The sequence below is a fragment of the Eumetopias jubatus genome, unplaced genomic scaffold (genome assembly GCF_037043125.1).
Source record: "Eumetopias jubatus isolate StellerSeaLion01/CBP00866 unplaced genomic scaffold, mEumJub1_p1.0 scaffold_7, whole genome shotgun sequence".
Classification (NCBI taxonomy): domain Eukaryota; kingdom Metazoa; phylum Chordata; class Mammalia; order Carnivora; family Otariidae; genus Eumetopias; species Eumetopias jubatus.
This window is the reverse complement of record NW_028274813.1, coordinates 40,420,132-40,443,399: the sequence shown is the minus strand read 5'-3', so window position 1 is coordinate 40,443,399 and position 23,268 is coordinate 40,420,132. Positions and strand designations below refer to the sequence as shown.

Here is a 23,268-nt window from a genome sequence, read left to right as displayed (position 1 = left end):
TACCTGCTGAATGACCAACAGAATGGACAGCCTGGTGGTTGAGAATGTGGGCTGTGTAAACAGTCTAGACTCCAGGACCTCCTCCACCATTTACCAGCTTTGTTATCTTGAGCAAGCTACTTAATCTTTCTATGATTCGGTTTCCCGGAGGATGGGGTAGCAGTACCCATTTTATAGGATTGTTGTGAAAATAAGTTAATTCATACAAAACAGTACTACTGAGCACACAGAAAGTACTCAATAGTTGTTAGCTGTTACCGTTACCAGTATCCATTATTTCTTCCCTATTTTCTTTTTCTGTAAGTTTCTTAAATTTTATTATTTTTAAAAGATTCGTTTATTTGAGGTGGGGGAGAGAGAGAAAGAGAGAGAAAGCATGCAGGGGTGGGAGGGTTGGAAGGGCAGAGGGAAAGAATCTTAAGCAGGCTCCATCCTCAGTGTGGAGGCCATCGTGGGGCTCGATTTCACGGCCCTGAGATTATGACCGGAGTCAAAATCAAAAGTCCAATGTTTAAGAGACTGAGCCACCCAGGTACTCCCCCCTCCATTTTCTTAGTGTAATTCAAAATTATATCCAAAGACCCTATAGCAATTTTTAATTATTTTATGGAAATTGTCTTCTTGCGTAAAACTATCTGCTTCTAAGTCCTAGTTCAACTGTGGAAGCATTATTCTACTTTTAACAGCAAAATATTATAATATTAATACTTAACTAATCCTCTTTGCTGTGAATTTCTAGGTTTTAGGATTCACCTGTTTCCTTATACCTCTGCTCAGATAGCACAAACACAGTGCTGTAGTGTAGTAGAAGATGCAACATGAATCGTGCTGTTTTCCCCAAACTAAGCACCATATTATCGAGCTGTTTGAATAACTGACCTGACCACCCCCCCCCCAACCAGCACCAAAAAAAACTGCCATAATTGTTGGGAAGTGATTTATGTCACATTACTTTCCTCATTCATCAACAGGTGAGAGCAAGTATGACTTACAGGGAATTAAAAAAGGAAGAAAGTAAGAAAAATAATCACTTCACATATTTAATAGTTGCATGCCAAAATCTTAACATTTTTAGCATGTTCCCTCATAATGGGATTTTCTGTAAATATCTTTAATTCCTTCCCTGATTGTTCATTGTCAAAATTCTTAACTAGTTTCTCGTGGTTAGGGTGTCATAGTGTGTGGGTGTGTGTTTTAGTGACTTAACTGTTTACCTTGCTCTTAAAAGAAAATAGCACCTGATTTATGTCTAAATGACAAGAGAAATAACAATACTGCAGCCACCCAGCTACCTGCCCTCTGCCAAGCATTACCCCATATTTAGTCCATGTTGCTAATCTTCACAATAGTCCTGCAAGCGGAATGATATGCCCATCCTGGAGATGAGGAAGTTGAGGCTTAGGAGATGAAGAACTTCCCCAGGAAGCTCACACCATATCGGGCCCTGAGTGGCTGGGCCCTGGAGCTGTAGGTAGTAACAGAATAAGGCAGAAGGGATAACTGGAAGCAAGCCTGGCAAAGTCAGTTGGGGTTTTAAATGGAAGCCCTCAAAGGCAAGCTGAGGAATATGTAATTAATTTTGTCGGGGTATGGAGCTAATGAAGTCTTTTGAACTGGGAGCTCAAAACAAGCTCCAATAAAGGAGCTTGATTTTTAAGGCGCTGGTCTTAAAGTGTTCCCGGACCAGCAGCATCAGCAACACTTGGAAACTTCTTAGATACTCAGATTTTCACACTCGCTCCCACGGGCTCAGTCCTTAAACACTGGGCGATCAATGACTTAAGGAGTCCTCCAGATGATTCCGAGGTTCTCTCAGGTTTAAGTACCGCTGCTTTAATGAATTCTGGGTGTGCCGTAGGGAGGGTTGGAAAGGCAAGGAGGAGCAGTGGGGAGGCTATTGCCCGGAGCCAACAGTGCGGTTATTAGAGCATAAGTTTGGGTGGTTTCACTGGGAATCAAAAAAAGGAAAAATCGTGACACCTTTCACGAAAGAAATGACAGGACTTGATGATAAATGGAGGTAAGACTATGAGGTGTGAAGCCCATGTCTACAAGTGGCAGAATTACAGGTATATACCAAGGGCATTCAGAGGGGGAACGTGTTTATGCTCCTCAGGGATCAAAACCTCATTGTGCCTTAATTTACAGCATCTTTTTATGTGCCTCACACCCACCAGTCTGCACCCTCAACTAGGTAACTTTCCCTCTAGTAATAAAAATGTACCAGATGCTCAATGCCAGTAACACACACCAGGGATGATTGAGTTATTAAATGCCAAGAGCTTTTCTCCAAACACTTTATATTCATCATCCTATTGTTGTTATTCATTAGTTATGGATGTTTGTAAATTGCCTTCCCTTAGTGTCCAATCTAAGCTGCACTCCACTGTAAAATTAATGTTTCCAGACACTGATCTGAGAGGCTAAGTCTCGGTTCTGGAGTTTGACAGCTGCGGGCTGAAAACCAGCCCCGTCATTACCAGGTGTGTGGTCTGGAGCAAGTTACTTACCCAATCTTCCACCTAAATTTCCCCTAGCTGTATTACAGCAGGCATTGTTACTACAACGAGGACAAAATAATGAGTGGACTCATGGTTGTTGTGGGAACCGAGACCATGCCTGCACAACGCTTGGTGCATAAAGCTCTGAATAAATATTAGTGGGATTTATGGCAATGAAGATGCCATGTGCTTGCTCACAACCTTCGTTGGCTCTCCTTGATCAAGAGAAGAAACTCCTTATTCTGACATTTATGACGTTTCACAACTGGTCACTCCCTACCTCCCAAACCTTTCATGTGACAATTCTTTGCATCATTCCAGTGCTTCTGCTAAGCCGGTCGCTGTCCCCCAAACACACCTCATCTGTTCTCACACCCCCCCCCCCTTTGGTTCCGTTGCTCTCCTCCTCTCATCATGTCCAGGTTCTTCAGGTCCAGCCTGATACCCAGTGTTTGTGGAGCCACCCCCAGTGAACTGCCATCTGTAATATGAGTAATCCTTCCAAACTCCCGGAGCTTTGATGGCCTTTAATGCTCACCGGGCCCTCTACAGCAGAGCACACTGGCTCGAGGGTTCTGTCTGTGCCCAGCCCGCTTTCCCACACCCTTCGGTAGGTGTAGGGCAAGTCTTGTCCTCCTTGCTGTGCTCGGTACTCAGCCCCATGCCAGAGACATGCTTTCTTAAGAGTGGCAACACATACCTTGCCTTCTTGGTCTTTTCCAAGTTCATTGAAATATATGTTGGTGGGTTGTTTTTTTTTTTTTCTTTTCCCTAATGATACTGATAACCTCTCCTATAGGAATAATGTTTAATCTATGAAATACTAACTATTATTTTTTTCCCCTCAGGATGAACTTGACCTGACAGACAAACACAGGGAAGCCATGTTTGCACTTCCAGCTGAGAAAAAATGGCAAATATACTGTAGCAAGAAAAAGGTAAGAGATTCATTGTGTCTATGGTTAACTGCAAAATGATCATTTTTTCATGCCCTTTGCTCTCCCTTTTCACCACTGAAATTCAGACAGCTCTTTGTAATGTACAAACCAGATCATGGCCTTGTCGCTACATGCGGCACAGTGCTAACACTTTGGATATTGTTTTTATGAACGCTTCGTTGGACACCTCCCATATCCCCCACACCTGTAACCATTATTTGTAATCCTGTGCAACTGAGACCTAAAATGATAGTGGTGTACCCAAAAATCAAAGTTTTCCACCTGTTCTTTCCATAAAAGTTGGTATCTCAGTAGATTAGGAGCAGTATTCTGGGGTCTCAATCTTCCTTTCCCATCTCCTAGCAACTTTCCATTTCAGCGACTCTGGGGTGTGGCCTTGTCCTCATGGTCCAAGGTACCTCGGCCATTTCATGTTCTAAACTAAGGATGGAGGAAGGGGGAAGAAGACAACACACTTCCCCACCTCCCCTCTTAGGGGCATGTCTCAGGAATCATCCACCTGAATTCCCCTCACCCTCCGCTGTTAGCTACATGGCCCCACCTGCAAGGAAAGCAGTCTTTGTTCTTGGTCCTGTTAGCTTTGGAGAAGGGCAGAGTGGATACCAGCACTTATGGTGTAGGCATCACCCCATGGACTGTATCTCCTGCAATAAAGTTCACTCTGCCATCTTTTAAACCCTGTGGCAAATTCGCAGACTGTGCCCACCCCATTTTTGGAACCAATCAAGTTCATGGCCATCTTTTTCCACTTTTTCTTCTGTTCCAGTAGGAACTTGAATCAAGATGGAGTAAACAGGAAGGGCAGTTTAGCACCGAAGGGAAATGTTACCTGTCCCCAAGGCAGTGGACACTCTAGTTACTCACTCTTGCCCCAGGGAAATAGGAACAAACTGTAGCAATCCAATTTCCTTTTAAGACACAGTATCAGTCAGAAAACCCTCTTCTTATGCGACTAGTGCATTTGCCCATGTGACTGTCTCTCAGCACCACTGCCTCTTTGCTGCCTTGTTTGGTTGCCGTGCCAGCCTTCCAGGAACATCTCTGCCGTATTGAGCCTGCATGTACCCCTCTGCAGCCAGACTCATGCCTCTGTGGGCGAGCCACTGTGGCTTAACTCCTCTTTGTAACTCCAGCATCAGACACATTGAAATAAGTGTATGATGAGTGAACCACTAAGTTGTCATTAGTGTTATACTGAACTGTCAAAAAAAAACAAACAAACATGAAAGCACAATTAGTTTTCCACCTGAGCAGTTACAATTGATAAAACTACATGTGGGGTTTGGTTCCGGGGGCCTTTGCTGAGAGACATGTTCAGCTGTGACCTCTCTGTATGGTTTCCGAGCTGCTACCAGATCAGACCAAGTTGTAGTCTTAAGGATTCCTAATCTAGTAGTAACCAGGAAAATGTGTTTGTGAATGACTTTGTCCTCTTTTCTCTTTGTACATGGCTCTCTCTTGTTGAGCTCATTGTCATGGCTCAGGAAACAGATGTAATACACTGGAAAAGAATTTTAAAAATAAAAAGGGTTCAGTTCTGAAAGTGATGGAATTGTATGGTCTTGGAAAACAAGGGACCATCTTAAAGACCTAGCCCCTCGTAGTGAGAAGGAAAAATCTTCAAGTTCCTATATGCACATAGGACATTGTCTATTTTGGCTCATCCAAGTGCAGAGTTTTTTCTCAAAATTAGAAAACAATATGAAGTGAGGATTGAGAATATACACTGGAGGAAAGGAACAGGCAGGGAAATGGGAGCAGCTTACTGAGGGGAAAGTTTTCTTCTTTCCCAGATTTTATTACACCCTTGACAGCAATTGAAAGTTAATCATGGAAACTACTGCCCCTTAGATTAGAAAAGGCAAACCCTGGAGGATAGTAATGACCTTGGACATGCAGCTGCTGCTCGTTTTTCAATTTCCAGGCCTATCAAATCCCCTTGCAAACCCTGTCTCATGTGCACATGGTGAGGTTGCCTTTTTGTCGGAGGATAGATGTGGATATGGCCACTGGCCTCAGAATCCCGTTCCTTGATGGATGGGCCCTTCCTCCTACTACCTGGCCAGACTGCACAGATCCTTGGAAGTGCAGCTCTCCTGCTCGCTTCATTCCTGCAGCCTGGATTCCTTACGTGACCGCCGAGGCGTGGCTGAGTGGGAAAGCCATTTTAACTCTTTAGGGATTCCCATGGGGTTATAGATCCGCCTCACTTTAAAATGGATGCTAGTTGTTGCTAAATTAAGGATTTTCTTGATTAGAGCTTCTCAAAATGTTAAAACTCTGCTGTGTTTGGTCTGAAACTGACCTTTTGGGGCACTGTAATAAATAGGGAAATAATACAGTGAATACGAGAACAAAGACCTAAGTGTGAAGAGGGCATGATGTTTACTTGTCTTCATATAATGTGATCTCCTAAGGCACAGGTTGCCCATTCTCGAAATGGAGCCCATGGTGGCCATCTTTATTACTAAGAACAGACTGTTTTCCTTGGATCATATCTTAGGTCGCCTTTTCAAATCAGGCTTGTCACCAGCAAGCCAAACCACATCCATTTCTCAGGCCAAGGGAAAGCTACAGACTCATGGCTTCTTAGATTTTTCCATCTTTCAAGATTAGAACCCAGGGCATTACAGACATTCTCACACATAGTGAAGCCATAGAGTAAGGGCCCATGAAAGCCAACAGAAACAGACCCATGAGTTGGTGAAAAGCAGGCTTTCTGTGTAAAAGTGCACAGCAGTTGTGGAGGCAAACGAGACTGGGAACTGAGGATGGGGCCAGGCCTTCCTCAGCCAAGTGGCTCTTGTCCACCCAATGGTGACTTGAGTCCCGGCAGCGGCTCTCTGCTTATCAAGCTCTGTGCTCGTTTCTCACACTTGCCTCTATCTACGTCTCTAGTTGAAAACCCATTTCCAGAGCCAAAATGAAAGCAGCGAAAGTATTTCTGGGGCTAAAAGAATTGGAAAGAAATTAATTGGAGGCTTGCCTAATTGAGTAATCCGGGGGAGAGTAAGAGATGGATGTTGTGGCCTTGTTGAAAGTCCAAACAAATCTGTAAAAACGACTGGACTGGTTGGTCAGCCATGGTTTGTCCTATGCCGCGGTCCACTGTCAAATGTTTTTTAACTTTCATGAAAGGACCACAGAAAGGTCCTGTTGGTGGGGCTGGAGGTATTTTCAAATAGGAAATGTTTGTGGTTCTTATCTTTAAAGGTAATTCCCTTTTTAGTTCCAATCACAACATACTCTTTTGTTTAAGTGAGGTTTTTCCCAGTCCCTAGCCAGAAACTGCATCTGTTAACAATCTTTTGGATTTTAAACTGAAACTTTTTAAACAATGAACCATCTGACCACGAAAGGCATCTGGCCATGCTGTGTTTGCGTATTGTTAACATGATTTTTAAACCCTGGGAAAAGTAAGGCGAGGGCTATGGGGAGAGAGAGAAGAAACTGCTTTGTACACTGTGTCACGGTGACAACGATCCTATCGGCTCTGACAGAAACCTTTAATTGCGGCTCTTCGCAGGGGCGATTCGCGCTAGTTGTGTCACTTACCCGGTCCTTATAGGCATCCAGGAAATACTTGCTCCCCCTCCTAGAGCTTCCGAGCTTACAGAGTAGGTGAATGGTGCTCCCTGTTAGCTGTAATGTCATCAGGAATTTGAGGCAAAGATCAGGATTTGAGGAGTGCACCAATTGCTCTCCTTTTGTTTCCGATCTCTGAAGCCAAGGTTTGAGTAAATGGCTTTGGATTCTCCATATTGCATTTCTGTATCTTTTCAGTTCTTCTGCAGAGAAGGTGAATTTTTACTCTGCCACCGAGGGTGATTTTGACTGTAGTTTCTTCAATCCTTTAAGAATCTTGCCTTACCTGGCTGCGGTGGAGTTGTTGGGATGTGTGCAAAGTACCAGTCTGGTGCTAGGTACATTTTGAAGACATCTAGGAGAAGGGGCTGAAAATTCAGCTGGTACTTTTTCATTCACTCCCTTCATTTGGTTTGCATATCCTATTGGATCACTTCCTCACAAAAAGCAATACTCCTTTCACCACACACACAAAAAGATTAAAACTGTATTGTGTACGGTTGTCAGGATGCAGCTCTTTCAGTTCCTTGAGAGTTGAGGTCCTCATGCCTTTAAAGGAACATATGCTAAAGTGGTGGAATTAAGACGAGGGACCATAGATTTTCTGCACAACTGTCAGGCAAACCAGCTGTAAAATGAGGAGGCGAGATGATACGTTCATCCTCTAGTTGTTTCCAGTATCTTAATGAGAAGCTGCTGTGGGTAGGCTGGGACGAGAAGCAGTGGTTAGGTATTGGACCTGGAAGACCTGAGAAGGAAGACAAGCTAGGTATCCTTTCTTTACTATAATTGTTTAAACATACAGTAGAGTGAGCTTGGATTTTCAAGTGTTCACCTTATTAGCTATCAAGATTTGGGAGATGGAATCAGTCGAAAGGCAAAAATTACTTTTCAGTAATTGTAGTTCTAGACTTCTTAACAAGTACTCAGGTTGGTTTCCTGCCAGTGAGTTTTCACCTGATAATGGATTTCATTTGGCATTTGTACACTCAAGTGCTAAGGGGTCAAAGAAAGTGGCAGGAGTAGAAGTGATCAGAAATAAGACTGGGCTGTCTTTTGCCCTCTACTTCTCTAAAAGAGTAAATGAGGGGAGCACAGTAGCTGGAGGACAGTGGGCATCTCCAGGCTCTGCAGGCTCTGAAACTCTCTGCCTTATCTACATATTCCCTGACTGACAGATGAGGGTTTGTATATAACTCCATACTGAACCACTAAGAAACAGCTAGCTTGGAATATCTGGGGCCTCACTCCATGAAGCCATGCAATTGGTTTGTGATTCACCTAAGGTGTATTGAGTACTTCTCTAGGGCAGACTCTTGGCTAAATTCTGGGGATGACTAAACAAATAAATCAGATTTCCTGGAGTGGATGATCCTGGTAGGAAAAGCAGATAAGATCAAATAATTGCCAAGTCTTGTCATAAGCTCCATAATAGGGTAAGCAAACAGGCTCTGGGGCACAAAGGAAGGAGCCACCAGTCTTTGGGGGTAGATGTGTGTGACTCAGACAACAGTTCCTTCACCACTTTGTCCTGTCTAGCAGTTACACCAGTGAGAGAGCTGGTATTGTCATGCTTTTATCCCATCATCTAGACGCTGGCTCCTTTGTCAACAGTTGAGCTATGTTTACATGCACTGTATACTTTCCCTCTTGATTTGTACTTTGTTCTTTGTCCCTTTTCCAATACTGAAAAGGTCAACATTAGACTGTTGGCCTAATCTGATCTTCACTAAACACAATTTGTAGGACTTGTTAGGAGATCTGTAAAGAGGCTTAACCTTTTGAAAAGAGAAGACACGGTGGGGAAAGACTGAAATAACTGAAGTTTGTTCAGCCTAGAGAAGAGAAGGCCAGGTAGAAACTCCAACATAGTTTAAAAAAGAAAGAGAGAGAGAAGAAGAGAAAAACTCCAACATAGGCTGATGTTCACTGAGCATACCCCGGTGAAACTATGGTAACTCAAAATATTGCCAACTTCCTTGGTAAAGGGCAGCTGCCTCAAACCCTCCTGATAAAAATCTCCGTGACGTCTGATCCTTCCCACAAGGGTCCACCAGTTTTCCCCCACGATTCAAGCATTAACTCCTGGCATGGCACCAAGGGGACTCTAAGATCCTGTTCCCACATTAAATCGTTGATTCCAATTCATTGATGCCCATGCTATTCTGGTTGATAAGTATTTTGAACATTGGCCTAAGTATGAGACGCTGATTGACCTGAAGATGGTGATCAAAACCATTTGATAATATGTATTCAGAGCCTGAAACATTCCTCTTCTAGGAATTGATCCCACAGAAGCGATGAGAAATATCGCAAAGAACTAGGGTGAGGCAGTTCTTTGTAATGTTGCTCCCGAAAGCCCATGATTGTAACCAACTTAAAAGAGGATGGTTATATTGTAATACACAACCCTATGTTTTCAAAAGAAATTTTAATGGCATGGGAAACTGCTCAGCCTGTAATGATAAGGTTTTTTTTTTTTTTTTTAAAGGCATAAAACCATAATCAGTACGATCAGAGTTTGCAAAGGAGTAGAGATAGAAGTAGGCAGACAGAAACAGTTGCTTGGTGGGATTGTGGGTGATTTACTTTAATTTTTTTCTTTGTATAGATATTTCCCAGATTTTCTACAGTACCTTCTACCCCTTACTTTGGGATATTTTTTCCCCAGTTGTAAAACTAAAATTGCTCTTTTTAAAAATGTACATACAATGTATTTGTATTAGTCAGGTTTCAGAGAAGCAGGACTACTGGCAGAGACCCACAGAGCAAAGAGATTCACCCTGACATAATCATGAAGCTGACTGAGCACTCTCCATAAGGTTGTTGCCTTTGTTTCTGTTGCTGGAAGCTTCATGTCCTTGGAGCTCCATGTCCTTGGAGCTCCATGTCCTTGGAACAGGCAGTTGGGAAGGAAGGTGGATATAAACTGGGAGAAGGAAGGATAGGCTGGAGTCCACAAGGACAGACTGAAGCCCAAGTCAGTTCCCTGGGCCTCTGACTCTGGTGTGGGTGTCGTGCAGAAGCCTGAGCCATTTGTCATGGAGCTCAGCACACACACCTGGCCTAGGAGAAGCTGAAGGAGGAGCCAGGGGAAGGTGGAGCAGTTGCAGACCCGCCTGCTATTCCACACCAACAAGGTGAGCCTGCAGATAAAGGACAACCTGTATGAAGTACAAAATGGCAGCTGCTTCCCTTCCCTGTCTCCTGTGAGAATCTCTCTTGTGGCTCACCGTACTCGGCAACCTACCAGAAGGGATATCGTTCAGCCTAGCCAACTCGAACATTACAAAGCCACCACATACTTCTGCCGAAATTAGGAGGAAAAATAAATACTATTTTTAAAATACGACCAGTGCTTGTGTTGTCGAGGCAACCCTGCCCCCCCACCCCCCTTTGTCTAGCTCAGGGACCTGTTTTTTCCCCTCTGTCTCCTCTCTTTTTTCCCTCTTCCCTGGTGACATTAAAACAGAGGTGAATCTGTAACCCACCCAGAGTTTTTCAGTACCATGTATCTATTTAGGCAATAACTGTGAAATCATAGGATCTTGGCCCTGGTGAGATTTCCTCAGTTTTCTGCCCAGACACCCGCTGAAGCCATGTTTCTCATTCCCCTTTACCCCCTAAGTAGTGCAGTCTCAAAACTAGTGACCCATTTCCTTTCTTTATTTTCTTTTTATTGAAAAAGCTAGTGCTATCAAAATGAACACCCAATTTTAGATTTGGAGTCGAAAATTCAAGGATCCTCTGCTTCTGGCAGCCCTTAAACCAATGCTGTATTTCAAAAAAGGATGATTGGTTCATGAGTATTTATGTGCTTCCTATTCCTGTAATCCCTTGGTTCAATAACATCAATTTGGGGCACTTTTTCCTTCCCAGGGTTAACCAGTTCTGTCATTCCAGCTGTGCCTGCTACGACCCGTCTTGAAGCGTGCGGAAGGGTCCTGAGCTAGGAGTTTTGTACTGATACCCAGTAGGCACCCAGCTCCATTAATGAAGAAGCAGTAAGCAAACTTGCCTATAGAATGAACCAGAACATAACTCTCTTTCTTGGTGCTCGGAGAAGTGAACACATCTAAAATATTGTGGGCAATTTCTGTAGTCTTCCGTTTAGGTTTTACATTCTGGTTCTGTACAGGCCTCTGTTTTTCAGCCTTGAGACGTTGCCAGTAAAAGGACTCGCCTTGGGGCAGATTATCTCCAAAGACCTTTTCAAGCAAGGGATCTGCCCGCAAGCTTCCTAAATTATGTTTGCCCCTCATAGTTGTTCTAAACCGTATTGTAATGTGTGTGCAACACTATTTTTCCTAAGATAAACAGAAGGCAAATAATAGCTATGAGAAAATACTTTGCATAGTTAAAGGCCATTTGAAGGGTGACCAGGGGAGGGAGGGTGCCATTTACTAGGGCATATTTCTGAACCCCTCTGATTTCTCTCTCCTTCTCTGTAAAATGAGACCAACGTCACAGAGTGGTTGTGGAAAGGGAGATAATACAATTTCAGAGTTATCAGAGAGCTTGGGACATGGTCATGACAGTTGTTGCCACTGTCAACTTCAGTGGTGGCGACTAGGATCAAAATAGTAGTGTGGACTCACCTTCTGCTTGTTTCCACTCATGCTGGTATGGGGTTCATCTCCATATTCGTAAATCATAATACTTGGTTTTCTTAGAACAGTAGTGAAGAGTTCAAAAGCCCCTGCCTTAGTTGAACCTCAGAAACTTTTGGAGGCAGAAATAGTAAGTTAGGAGGATGCGGTGTAGATAAGGGAAGAAACCAAGCAAATCCTTGCTGTTACCACCAGAAATTGGTAAAAGGAGGTCCCCTTTATGTCAGAAGTTCTAGGGCAGTGTGATCAACATGTAGTCCCTAAGCTCCTGGGGAGCCCTGAATCTGGTATCAGGAGGACCTTTAATTTATGTTTGGGAAGACTGAGACCCTGCCCTGAGAAAGTCAGTCTCTGCTCCACTTCTTTCTTCTCATTCCCGTGCCCACTGCAGTGCTTCTGTCACTGCTGACCCCGTGTAGTCCCTGGGAATGCTCCCATCATCAGGCTTGCCTGGCAAAGCAGTTGTGAACACCAGCTGAATTCTGGGAAATGGGTATGTGTGTGGGTTGAGCCAATTTTTCAATAAAATTAAAATTCCTTCTTTGCTGCCTAGAAAAGGCAAGTGGTTGAAAAATACCTTCAGTTTCTGAAATAAGAGTTTTTAGATGAAAACATTGCTCTTGTTTTTTTTGCAGTGGGGAAAAATCCCATCACAGTAGGACACAACACCAAGAGGTTCTACTAAATGAGTCAACTTTACAAATAAGTAATTTATTAGGTTGAAGTAAGCTGGGATTACAAGTGCCCTGTTCAGCAGCAACATTTGTCCAGAGTTGCAGCATTATAACTCAGTAGTGCATTCTAGCTGTGTGATTTCCAAAAGTAAGCTAAGGAAACAAAACTTCAATGTTGAGGAGACAATGAAACAATGTTTTAGCACAGATACCACTATTGTTAGAAATCTTAAACCTAATTACCAGAGCAGACATTCTGCTTCCGAGAAATTGGCATTCTTGAAAATTTCTAACAAATTTCTGATAACTTTCCCTTCCACTCTTGGGATAAAGTGTTATTTCCTGGTTGGTGATTTTATTTTTGTTGTGAATTTTAAATATACAAAAAAGTACAAGATGTAATAAACACCCATGTTGAACAGATACTAACATTTTATCATAATCTCTATGGATTTTTTAAAAAATAAAGCATTATAAATATAGTAGTGGAAGCCCAAAGGTGACCTATTCTGGAGGGTTTATGTGTTTTCTTTTCCTTGCCCATGTATTTGTAACCTTATTCTGCATGTATATATTCATAAACAGTATATGGTATTTCTTCATTTTAACTGCAATCTAATGTTCCATTATATGAACACACCACAGTTTAATTATTTTATACCCCTTTGGATAATGCTTATTTGCAATTTTTTTCATTATTTTAAAAAAATATGGCAATGAACAACCTTGTGCATGTGTTCGAGAATTTTTCTGGGATAAACACCAAGACATGTAATTACTGGGTTGTCTGCTAAGAACATTTTCACCTTTAATTACTCTCCAGAGTTGTAACAATTTATACCTGCAGCAGATTAGTTGCCAACCTCTGAGAGGAGGGAACTGGTATTTTGTTGCCCTGGTCAGTCACTTTACTGAAGTTTGAATGTTTCAGATACAAGAAGCTGTCTTTCAGGTTCTTCCATTTTTCTTCAATATGTCTTAGCAAATCAAACTGAAGTAAAAATTACTGGAATAGAAAGTGCTCACTTAAAGAAGAAAAACCCAAAGTTTGGAAAATGAAAAGCGTTCCATTCAAATACCTATAAAAAGCCATACAAAAGTACAAAACATTGGAAGTGTATAAAAATGGGCAGTTCACTCAGCATTATGTTTATTTGGTTTGACTACAATGGAAACTGCTGTGTGTGGTTCACTCTTCCTCTCCTCTAGACCTCTTTGCACCCTCAGTCCCACACCCAGGCAAATTGTGTTTCCATCTTTAGCAAGCTCTTGATTGATGTCTGCCATCACCCAACACAGGAAGTCCCTCTGAGGCACTAGCCACTTCCCTGACAGGCAAGTAAAATACAGGTGCAGAGCCAGCACATCTGCACGAGGGAGCCAACTGGCCGTGGCTGGAAATGCCACGGTGGTTTGTGTATTCCTCTAACCAGAGTACCTTTATCTCAAGCATCTGTAAAAATCGTGAAAGCCTTTCTCCATCCTCATACTCCTCGATTCCTTTGGATGTTAAGAAATTCAGATGTGTAATTGCTGTGTGTCTATCCCCCATGTCTGAATTCTGAACTAGTCTCTGCATACAAGTCATTTCCTGGATTTGGGGATTGTTCATTCTTCAGTCTATAAATACTCTGGTTCTTGATAGCATTGTAAAAACGGCGACTATGTATCTGCTTTGTGGATACCGTCTCTCTTTTGTGCTTCCTCATACTTGCATTTCTGCAGTGAGTAACACCCCTTTATCGGAGGCCTTGCTTTCCCTGTAAATAGGGAACACCAAGCTGGAAGGTGGGGGCGGGTGGGGGGGGGTGGAGAATGACCCTGTATTTGTGTTCACCTAGAATCATTCAGACAGCAATGACAACAAGTTAAGTGATACAGAGCTGGGAAAAGTAGGCTATCTTGGTTTGACAAATCCATGAATGTGGAGTCATGGGGAGAGAGGGTGTTGTGTGTCCTGTGGAGACCTATTTTCCCCCTGGAGTGGGGGCTAGAGAAGCAACTCCCCCAGCTTTCACTCTGTGCTTGTCATTCGCGCCTACTTTGGTGCTGCCCTATGGGGAGAACACTCCTACTTGAGCTGCAGTCGCTGGAAAAGATTTGTAGTTTTGGGGTTTGAATGGAATCCCTGGGAGGGCAGTGGTTCTCAGCTGCCATAGAACAGCTATCTTTGACTTCCAACCTTAATTCTTAAGCAGATTCCTTCTGACAGCTCTGGTACAGAACAGATTCCATCATGTGTTAATTGCAGAGTTAGGAGTACAGGACTATCTTGGAGCTCTCAGTCTTTGCCATAGAGTACTGGGTAACAGTGCTGCTGTGGAACCAAGCCTCTAAATGCAGCTCTGTGAGGCCCTTTGAGCCCTTGCCTGTGGGTGTGTTGAAGCACGTAGGCACAACTCTTATTTCACTTCCAAAATTCTGCAATCTGTAGGTGTAGAAATACACATTGAGTGTCTCAGTGATAGCTGTATCTCTGATGGAAAGGGATATTACTATATCTCACATCTGAGAATCCAGAACTAGCTGCCTATTCTGATTATCACCAGCTCAGTGGGTCCCTGAGGGCCACACAGCACAGGAGACCCTCCAGATCGATGCACATCCTTGGTTTCAGTATTCCTTAGGACTGTGGCTTCCTTCCCTGGTTGACTGACTGCACTGTGAATAACCTCAAGCAGAGTTGGCAGAAAGGTTTATCTTTAGATTACCAACTCTGAACAGTTGGGGGTTGAGGCCTGGAGCACTTTGAGAAACATTCAGAGGTTATGAATGGAGTAAGACTAGCATGATAATTACCAATGTCTGCCATGACACATGATGGGAGAATGAGGCATATGTAGCAAATTTTGCCATCCTTGCCCTGGAGGGCTCCTTTTGCTCCTAGATAGATTGTATTTGGGCGTAAGTATCCTATTCCATGCTCTTTCCCCCCCTGGGTGTCTTCCCTGGTCTTCTGCAGACTAAGTGCTAAGGCACCTAGTTTCATAGAACGAATACCCCAAGCCTGCCTGATTTCACCATCTCCTAGAGATAGGTCTATGAAGGACATCAGTGGAAGGAAGTATCCACTTTAGGAGAGGTATCAAAGAAGAAGAAAAGCCCCTTTTCCCGAGTTTTTCCTATACACTGATTTATTTTATTCTTTTCACTGATAGCGCTAGCACACCTAATACTTTGGAATCCATATTCTGCTGAGTGCATCTCAGAGCTTCACCCCCTCGTGAAGTGGGAAGAAACTTTGAGCTTCCAGTATAACTTAGAATATGCTGCTAATACTTCCGATTTGGGGTTCTCCGAACTCCTTATATTCCAGAAACCTAGTAATTTGTGGAGCTAGAAATGGGTTATAGTAGAAAGTCTACGAAAGAGGGCACCTGGGTGGCTCAGTCGTTAAGCGTCTGCCTTTGGCTCGGGTCATGATCCCAGGGCCCTGGGATCGAGCCCCGCATCGGGCTCCCTTCTCGGCAGGAAGCCCGCTTCTCCCTCTCCCACTCCCGCTGCTTGTGTCCCCGCTCTTGCTGTCTCTGTCTCTGTCAAATAAATAAATAAAATCTTTAAAAAAAAAAAAAAGAAAGTCTACGAAAGAGTACCAACTTTAAATTACAGTGTCTTAAATTCTCTTGTTCTTCGTTGCAGTATGGGAACATTTGCCTTAAGCAGTCTTAAGATCGTCTCCTTTTATCTGTCCTCCTATGTAAGGAAAGGCTCGCTGTTTGCTCAGTCTCTGAGATGTACTTCCCCACATCCTCACATTTAGGTGTTTCTTCGATGGTGACATCTTCTAACTGATGCTTTTCTTTTTTATTTCTTCTGCCACTAATTCAGTAGTAGGCTGTAGAGTAAATGGTAACTTAAAATCAGAAGTGTAGTGATGACTGCCCTCCTTGCGGACAATTAATCCTCTCCGAGCATTTTTCACAGTCCTCCTGAGAATGGCTCTCTGAATGGAATATGCCTTTATGGGCTTACTGTTTCCCCTGATTCTCTGCTTAGCTTAATTACTGTTTTCCAGAGCTCTCTCTTTATAGCCTTGTGTTAAGCATTATATTGCAAATCATAAACACACTTGGATTGTTTTCCCAAGAGCAGGTTACAGAACATCAAAACCTGCTTTACGACATTCTGAAAGGCTGGTCTGGTAGCAGCAAATCTGGTAGCAAGATGTGAAGCAACAGAGGCATTGACACCACTGATTGGATTTCCACACTGCATACGGGTTTAGCCATGTGTGTCTAAACATGTTAATTTACCAACCAGCTGGACTGAATTGTACCTGGGTCTGTAGCACTCCATGGTGGCATGTGGGTCAAAGGCTTGACTCTTACCAAGCTACACAGAAGTAATTTGTTTTATGTCATTGTATACCTTTGTGTCGTAGGCAACAGGGGAATGTGGGCTTGTATCATTTCTGAAAATAATAATTGGAGAATGTTTCTTTTTCTTTGCCATGAAAATGAGGGGGAATTGTCATCTAAAATTGGCTTCAGATGTTGAAGTTATACTGATTGAGATTTTTAGGCTCCAGTCATATTCCATGCTGTGAATTGCTTTGCCAAAGAAATGACTTGTTAAAATAAATAAAATAAATGCCTCGTAGTTTAGGAAGTGGACTGTGAAGTCTCTGCTTTTAGTTCTAAGTAAAGATTGTGGCTCTTTTCTTAGATATATCAGCACATGAAATGCATTTTCCCCCAGGATCCTGTAGCATATGACTTTTAAGATTTTGCTTCTGGAAAGTCAGCCAAGGCTTTTTCAGGAAAGAACTGAGCCCCTGAGCTCTTTCAGAAATGCCATTGGTCTCTTTACTCTTGAAGTCATATTATTACTGTCCTCTATGTTCCATTGCTGCCATCCTCATAGGAAGACTAGATCTCATTCAAGTGGCACTCTTTTTCTGGGGTTTGCGATTTGGGGGAGAACAAAAATGATAGATGGCTGAGAAGTAGCACAAGCCTTATTTTTAATGTGCAGTGTTTCATTTCAGCTCACTCAGAAATATTTGATCATTTTTACTAGTGTAAATCTTGTGACAGATAAAAAATACTAATGGAACATTTTGTGCTATCAGCAAATGTCTCAAAGCATTCTTCCCAGTTGAGCTTAGGAATGCTTACATTTGATTTTTATTTTGAAGTTAGAAGATACATTGATAAAGACTGGAAATCAGTAAAAATGCAGGAGAGTTATAATACTTGGCTCTTTCTTTTTATCATGATGAAAAAAGGGAGTAAAGTCTACAAATGGGCACAATTCTTTGTAACTGTACTTGTAATAACTGAGAACCTGTAGTCAGAAGTTTGTGATACTCTAAGAAACTCTCAGTGCTAACGTTTGAAAGCATATTCTTATCGGTCTCATGTCCTGTTTTCATGCCTCACTAACAAGGAAAGCAGGAGCTTTGTTCTTTTATCCATGTGTTCTAACACCTAGTACAGTGCCTAGGCCTTTATAAAACTCAATAAATATTTATTGGATGAGTAAATGAATGAGAAGGAAAGCAAATGACTCTTTAGATTCAGTTCAGCTCTGAATTTTTGGGCATGTTGAGCAGAGAGATTCTGCTCCTATTGTGCCCTTGAGACGTCCTGCATTCAACAGTATAGTGTCCCTGCTGCTCTCAATGTAGGCTATGTGTTACTCTTAAATGGTGTTGGGCTCCCGACCAAACTATTAGGGAACAGTGGTTGGGTATTATAGCCTTTTTTCTGGCTGCGGAATGGGAGGGATTAGGAGCAGGTCTAAACTCACTTGAGCTCACAGCTTTTTGTTTTTAAACCCCCTCAAATGAGCTGTGCAAGAATTCTTAGAAATACCCCAACTATTCGTCCAACAAATTTCTGGGGAGGATAGAGGACCGGGTGTAACAGTGGGTATAAGGGAGACAGGGTAGAGTGGTCTCAGTGGTTTCAAGTCAGAAACTCAGTGATACACAAATAGAAACCATGCCACACACACATGGCAAGGCAACGGAAACTGGCAGACTGAGGTGAAGTGGTCAGGAGAGGGTAAGTGTTCTTGAGCAAGAGCTTTGGGCAAGCCCGAGCATCTGGGTAATTTAGGTGTGAGGAGCCTAGAGCAGATAGAGTGTTAGTCATACAGCTTGGCTTCCACATCACATTTTTATAGATTGTGTCCTCTTCATCCAGGAACTATTGGTCATGCATCTGTTATTCTGCTAGAGTGTAGTTATATTGAAATGGGGGGCGGGGGGAACGTACCAAAAGTTCTGTCTGTAGCACTCTTCAGAGTGTTCTTCACTTTTTACCATCTTTGAGCTATTTAAGAAATCTGAAAAATGTTAAAAAAAAAAAAAACTAGTAGCAGTATAATTGATTATGTCCTGATGACCATTTTTGCATTTATTTGCACATACATAATTATATATGCCTTTGCCTTTAGATTCTCTTTTGAACCTGTTGTAACATCTTATTAGTTCCCTTATTTATTAATGAGTTCAGCAAAATCTTTGATATCAGTTCATGCCATGATTTTACCTTTTAAAGATTATCCTCTATCAATATAGAATTGTAAACTTCAAGAATTGATAGAGAAGGGGCTAACTTATTTTAAATGATCTGAGATCTTGAATCATATTTTATACTGGAGTACATGATATGATAGCAGGAGGCTCTCTCGGAAAATGTGCCTCATATATGGATTCTTAGTGAGCTTTTTTATATCTGGAAAGAGCAGAGCTCGGGGGTCAGAAGAGGTGTTAAACTTCACACACATACAAGGAGGAAATTCCTATGATGTTTGAAAGGATGATGTACAGGAGAGAAGCAAGGGCAAGGTAAGTGGAATCCAAACACTTGAAAAGCAATGATCCAATAAATGAAGCTTAAACTTCCTGGAAAGTTTCTCAGCAGCTAGTGAGCCTAGGTCCTATTCACCCTTTTTTAAGTCTGTTAACTTATATTTGTGTTTTAGAGATAAAGCATCCTCAATCTTATTAAGACCTATTTTATTATTGAGTTTATGGCCAGTGTTGTTACAATATATGTACTTAATAAAATAATGAACTACATGTGTTTTACTGTGCTTCATGAGATATGTATCTTTTATTCTAAATCATAAATGTTATTTGTTGTGAACCATCAAGAAAGCAAGAACTTGTGTTTCTTCTTGGGTAGATATTTTGGTCAGAAATCTTCCATATGCCCTCTTAGAGACTATCTAGGAGATAATGCATCACTGACACGTGAGCAGATCCCTTTCAGGGGAATTTAAATATATTTGTTGGAGTTACTTTTGCAAAGAGTAGACATGAGGGTGTGATAAACTTATGGAAAATTTGAGATTTACTTATGAATTGAGGAAGATAAACTTTTGCTATATAGCCAGTGGAGAATTTTTGGCTTGGTAAAGAGAAGATTTTGGGAGGACATAATAGCTTTATTCAAACTGTTTAAATATTTGCAGGGTTATTGTTCATAGGAGAAATTAGACTTATTCCATGCAATTCCCAAGGGCAAAACTAAGGCCAACAAGTTCTTGAAGTTATAAGGAGACATCTGTCAATTCAGTCTAAGGTGAATTTTCTAACAGTGAGGGTGCTGTTTCCAAACATTTGTGGACTCTTTGAAGCCTTCTCTCAGAGAACATAGGATCCATCACCTGTTGGTGACCTTATGTGAGGGACCCCCTGTGAGGGGAAACTTGAACTAGGGTATCTCTAGGGTCCGAGACCTTGCTATGTAATTATATGATGGCTTTCCTTAAAAACATACAGATGTTCAGCAGCACCAGGAAAAATGGGGAAAGAGATTTGCTCCTCTGACACGGTTCTAAATGCTCAATATGAAAACCATTGTTACTGCAAGTCAGCCTCCAGTCTTTCCAGAAACTGACTGACATTCTGAGGCTTAGGAGGAGGTGTTGGGTTTCCTGGCAGATGCAGAAGCTGCTGTTCTGTAACCATTTTTTGTGTGGGCCCAGTCGGATTGGGGCAGCAGACCCACTTGATGTGTAATTGTGCCAGTGGCCAAGCAGTGTAACCAGATTGGCAGTCCCAGGGACCACATGACTGTCTTGAAATGTGACAATGTAGGAATTAGTCTTTGAAACTAACTGCCTCCCTTTGGCAAGCTTCAAATGTAGGGTATAGTTTTAGCCCACTTTGAGGGGCTGGAGGGAAAGCTGTTGGAAGGACTGAGCAAGCAACAGTCTCAGGAATCCAGGTCTGTGGACCTGCCGCTGCTTCTCTTCCCAGTGAAAGAATAAGACAAAAGATTTGGAGGCAATGCTCAGACCAAATGACGCTTTGCTACTTGAAAGATTTTATTCATTCATTCATTCATTCATTCATTCATTCATTCATGAGTTGGGGGGGAGAGGCAGAGAGGGAGGGAGAGAGAATCCCAAGCAGACTCTCCACTGAGTGTGGAGCCCAAGATGGGGCTCAGTCTCAGGACCCTGAAATCATGACCTAAGCCAAAACCAAGCACCCGACGCTTAACCAACTGAGCCACCCAGGTGCCCCTATGCTATTTTTAAGAAAGTAAGATTAAACTACTTTTCAAGGAGCAGTGAGCTTGGGAAGATGGTGGACTTTTCAGGCATGGTTAAGTCCTGCTTCTTCTCTAGAAAACAATGCAGGTTACCAGGCAAATTCCACATACTTTGTGAGCTGATCCTAACTTAGGGCTGGGCTTTACTGGAGGCGGAGTGGTTTCCAGGAGAGGAGAAAACCTGGGAAATAATTGATGACCAAGTTGGAACTTTGATGCATTCCTGCCTTCTTGAGAGCCAAGCTTGTTCTAGCACAGGGTGTGACAGCCTGTGGCCCATGGGCCAAATCCAACCACTTAGATGTTTTTGGTAAATAAAGTGTTACTGAAACTTGGCAGTGCTCCTTCATGTAAGTGTTAGCTGTAGCCGCTTTCACACTGTACCAGGGCAGAGTTGAGTAGTTGCAAAAGACTATGTGGCCCCTGAAGCCTAAGACACTTATCTGGCCCTTCACAGAAGTTTGCCAACCCCTGGTCTGTCAGGCTAGTCCCCGCTTCACCATGACTGTCTTTTGAGAAGATGCTGATTACACTATTACTGAGCCAGAAGGGAGAGTCAGCAGAAGTTATCAGTAAGGACTTCCGGAAAATATTTTTCCATCTTCCATCTTCCCTGCTCTTCCCCGTTCCTTGGACTTGTTCCTCGGCACCTATTTCCTATCATTCACTTGAGTTTAGTAGATGACACACCCATCAGGGAGTCATACCTAATAGAATAAAATATTTTGGCCCGTCTGCCCCTTTGTCCTTAGTATTCTGTAAAAATTCTAGGAACAGAGTAAATTTAGTTAACATCTGTTGCATTCGTTAGTATATGGGGCTGGGTCCATGAAAAACAAAATAGCAATGACAATGGCACAGGTAACTATTTTGATCATTAACAAGGGATGGGATTCTTGATCCTGCATATCACAGTTAACATGTTTTCTAGTACCATTTTCTTCATAAATGGGACAGCTTTTTATTAGTATTTAGTTGCCTTTGTCCTATAATAAAAATTATCAGGATGAATTTCATTTTGTATTATACTGAAACAGTGCCTTTCTGCTGTTGAAGTTCATTTAGTTTTAATATGTCTCTACTATCTTTGAGTTGGTGGTACTATTATACATCATTAGAGGATTTTTAGCCAATCTAGACAGTGAAAGGATGTGTCTTTCACAAGTATTATCTAAGAACCTCATAGGTTTGTAACGTGGAGATTTATGACTTTAGTTGGCCAAGTGCATATTGCTTCAGCCTGTGATTTGTGGTCTAGTGAACAACCACAGAACATGTTCTTTGCAATTAATTGACCTTTGTACAGCCTATTTTGGGTCTTACTAACAGCATCTGAAACTGAAGAAAAACTCTACCAGTTCTTACATATTATTACTTGGAAAATGATCCTATTAAAAATTTGCCCTGTGGTAATTTCAAAAGAAGTTATTCTTAAAGACTTAATTTTTAAACTGTGCTTTGAGTCTCACTGAAAGACTTGAGCTGTAACTAAGAAATTGTTTGCCACACAAATATGTTAAGTGTGGAAATGTTGAAAATTTTAGCATCTTTCAGGTACATATATCTTAGTCCAAATCATAAAATTCCTTTACATAAACATTTGATATTAGGGTTGTAGTGTGTTATAGAAATAGAAAATCCAGTGAGGAGACAATAGGGAAATGTTTTTACATTTTTCTGTGGGGAACAGAGGGGTGCCTCAGGTGTAGAGAACAGAGATATCCCAAATGTTGCAGGATCATGTTAATACAGATCATCTGAAAAAGTAAAGCGCTTGTCCTAACAGAATATACAGTGCTTTAGAACTATGAAAATAGTGTGTGTTCGTGGCAAAATAAGTTTGAATTATACAAAAGTTACTAAGTAAAAGACCTACCCAGAGGTAGCCATTGTTCAATTTTCTTGTGTTTATTTCCAGAAATGTTTGTATGTTAAGTGTACATTTTTTTTCCTACAGATGAGAAATGATATTTGAAGGCATTCCTCCCTGCCCTGCCCCCTCATACTATATTTGGTCATTTTGAATGTGATTATGTAATTCTACTTCATTCTGTGTTACTGCCACAAAGTAATTTATTCAACCATCTTCCTTGCCATATATTTGTGCACTTTGTTACTTGCTGACTCAAACAGCACTGCAGTGAAAAAAGTGTAAATATGTAATTGTGGGCTAACTTCCTGAAAGTAGACTTAAAGGAAGGTCACAGGCTGTGTGTGTGTGTGTTTTAAATTTGAGCAATGACTGCCAAATATACCTCCAAATTTTTACAGTCCTAGCATAACAAGGACTAAGAATGTCCATAGCTGGAGATTCTGGAATAGTATCCTTATCACCCTAGCTAACATTTATCAAGCATGTTCTGTGTGTATTGTTCTCAGTGCTTTCTTTACTTGTTATAATCTATTAAATCCTCACAATGACCCTA

At 41.9% G+C, this 23,268-nt stretch overlaps 1 protein-coding gene across 3 annotated transcripts in view; it reads left to right on the top strand.

Moving 5' to 3' along the window:
- The window catches only part of DAAM1 (dishevelled associated activator of morphogenesis 1), a 164,368-nt gene that overhangs the window by 80,407 nt on the left and 60,693 nt on the right, over nucleotides 1–23,268 (top strand). For all 3 annotated transcript variants that reach the window (XM_028100530.2, XM_088024578.1, XM_028100537.2), the window contains exon 3: nucleotides 3,350–3,439. In XM_028100530.2, the coding sequence (XP_027956331.1) occupies nucleotides 3,350–3,439 (90 nt within the window). The remainder of the gene's footprint in view (nucleotides 1–3,349; nucleotides 3,440–23,268) is intronic.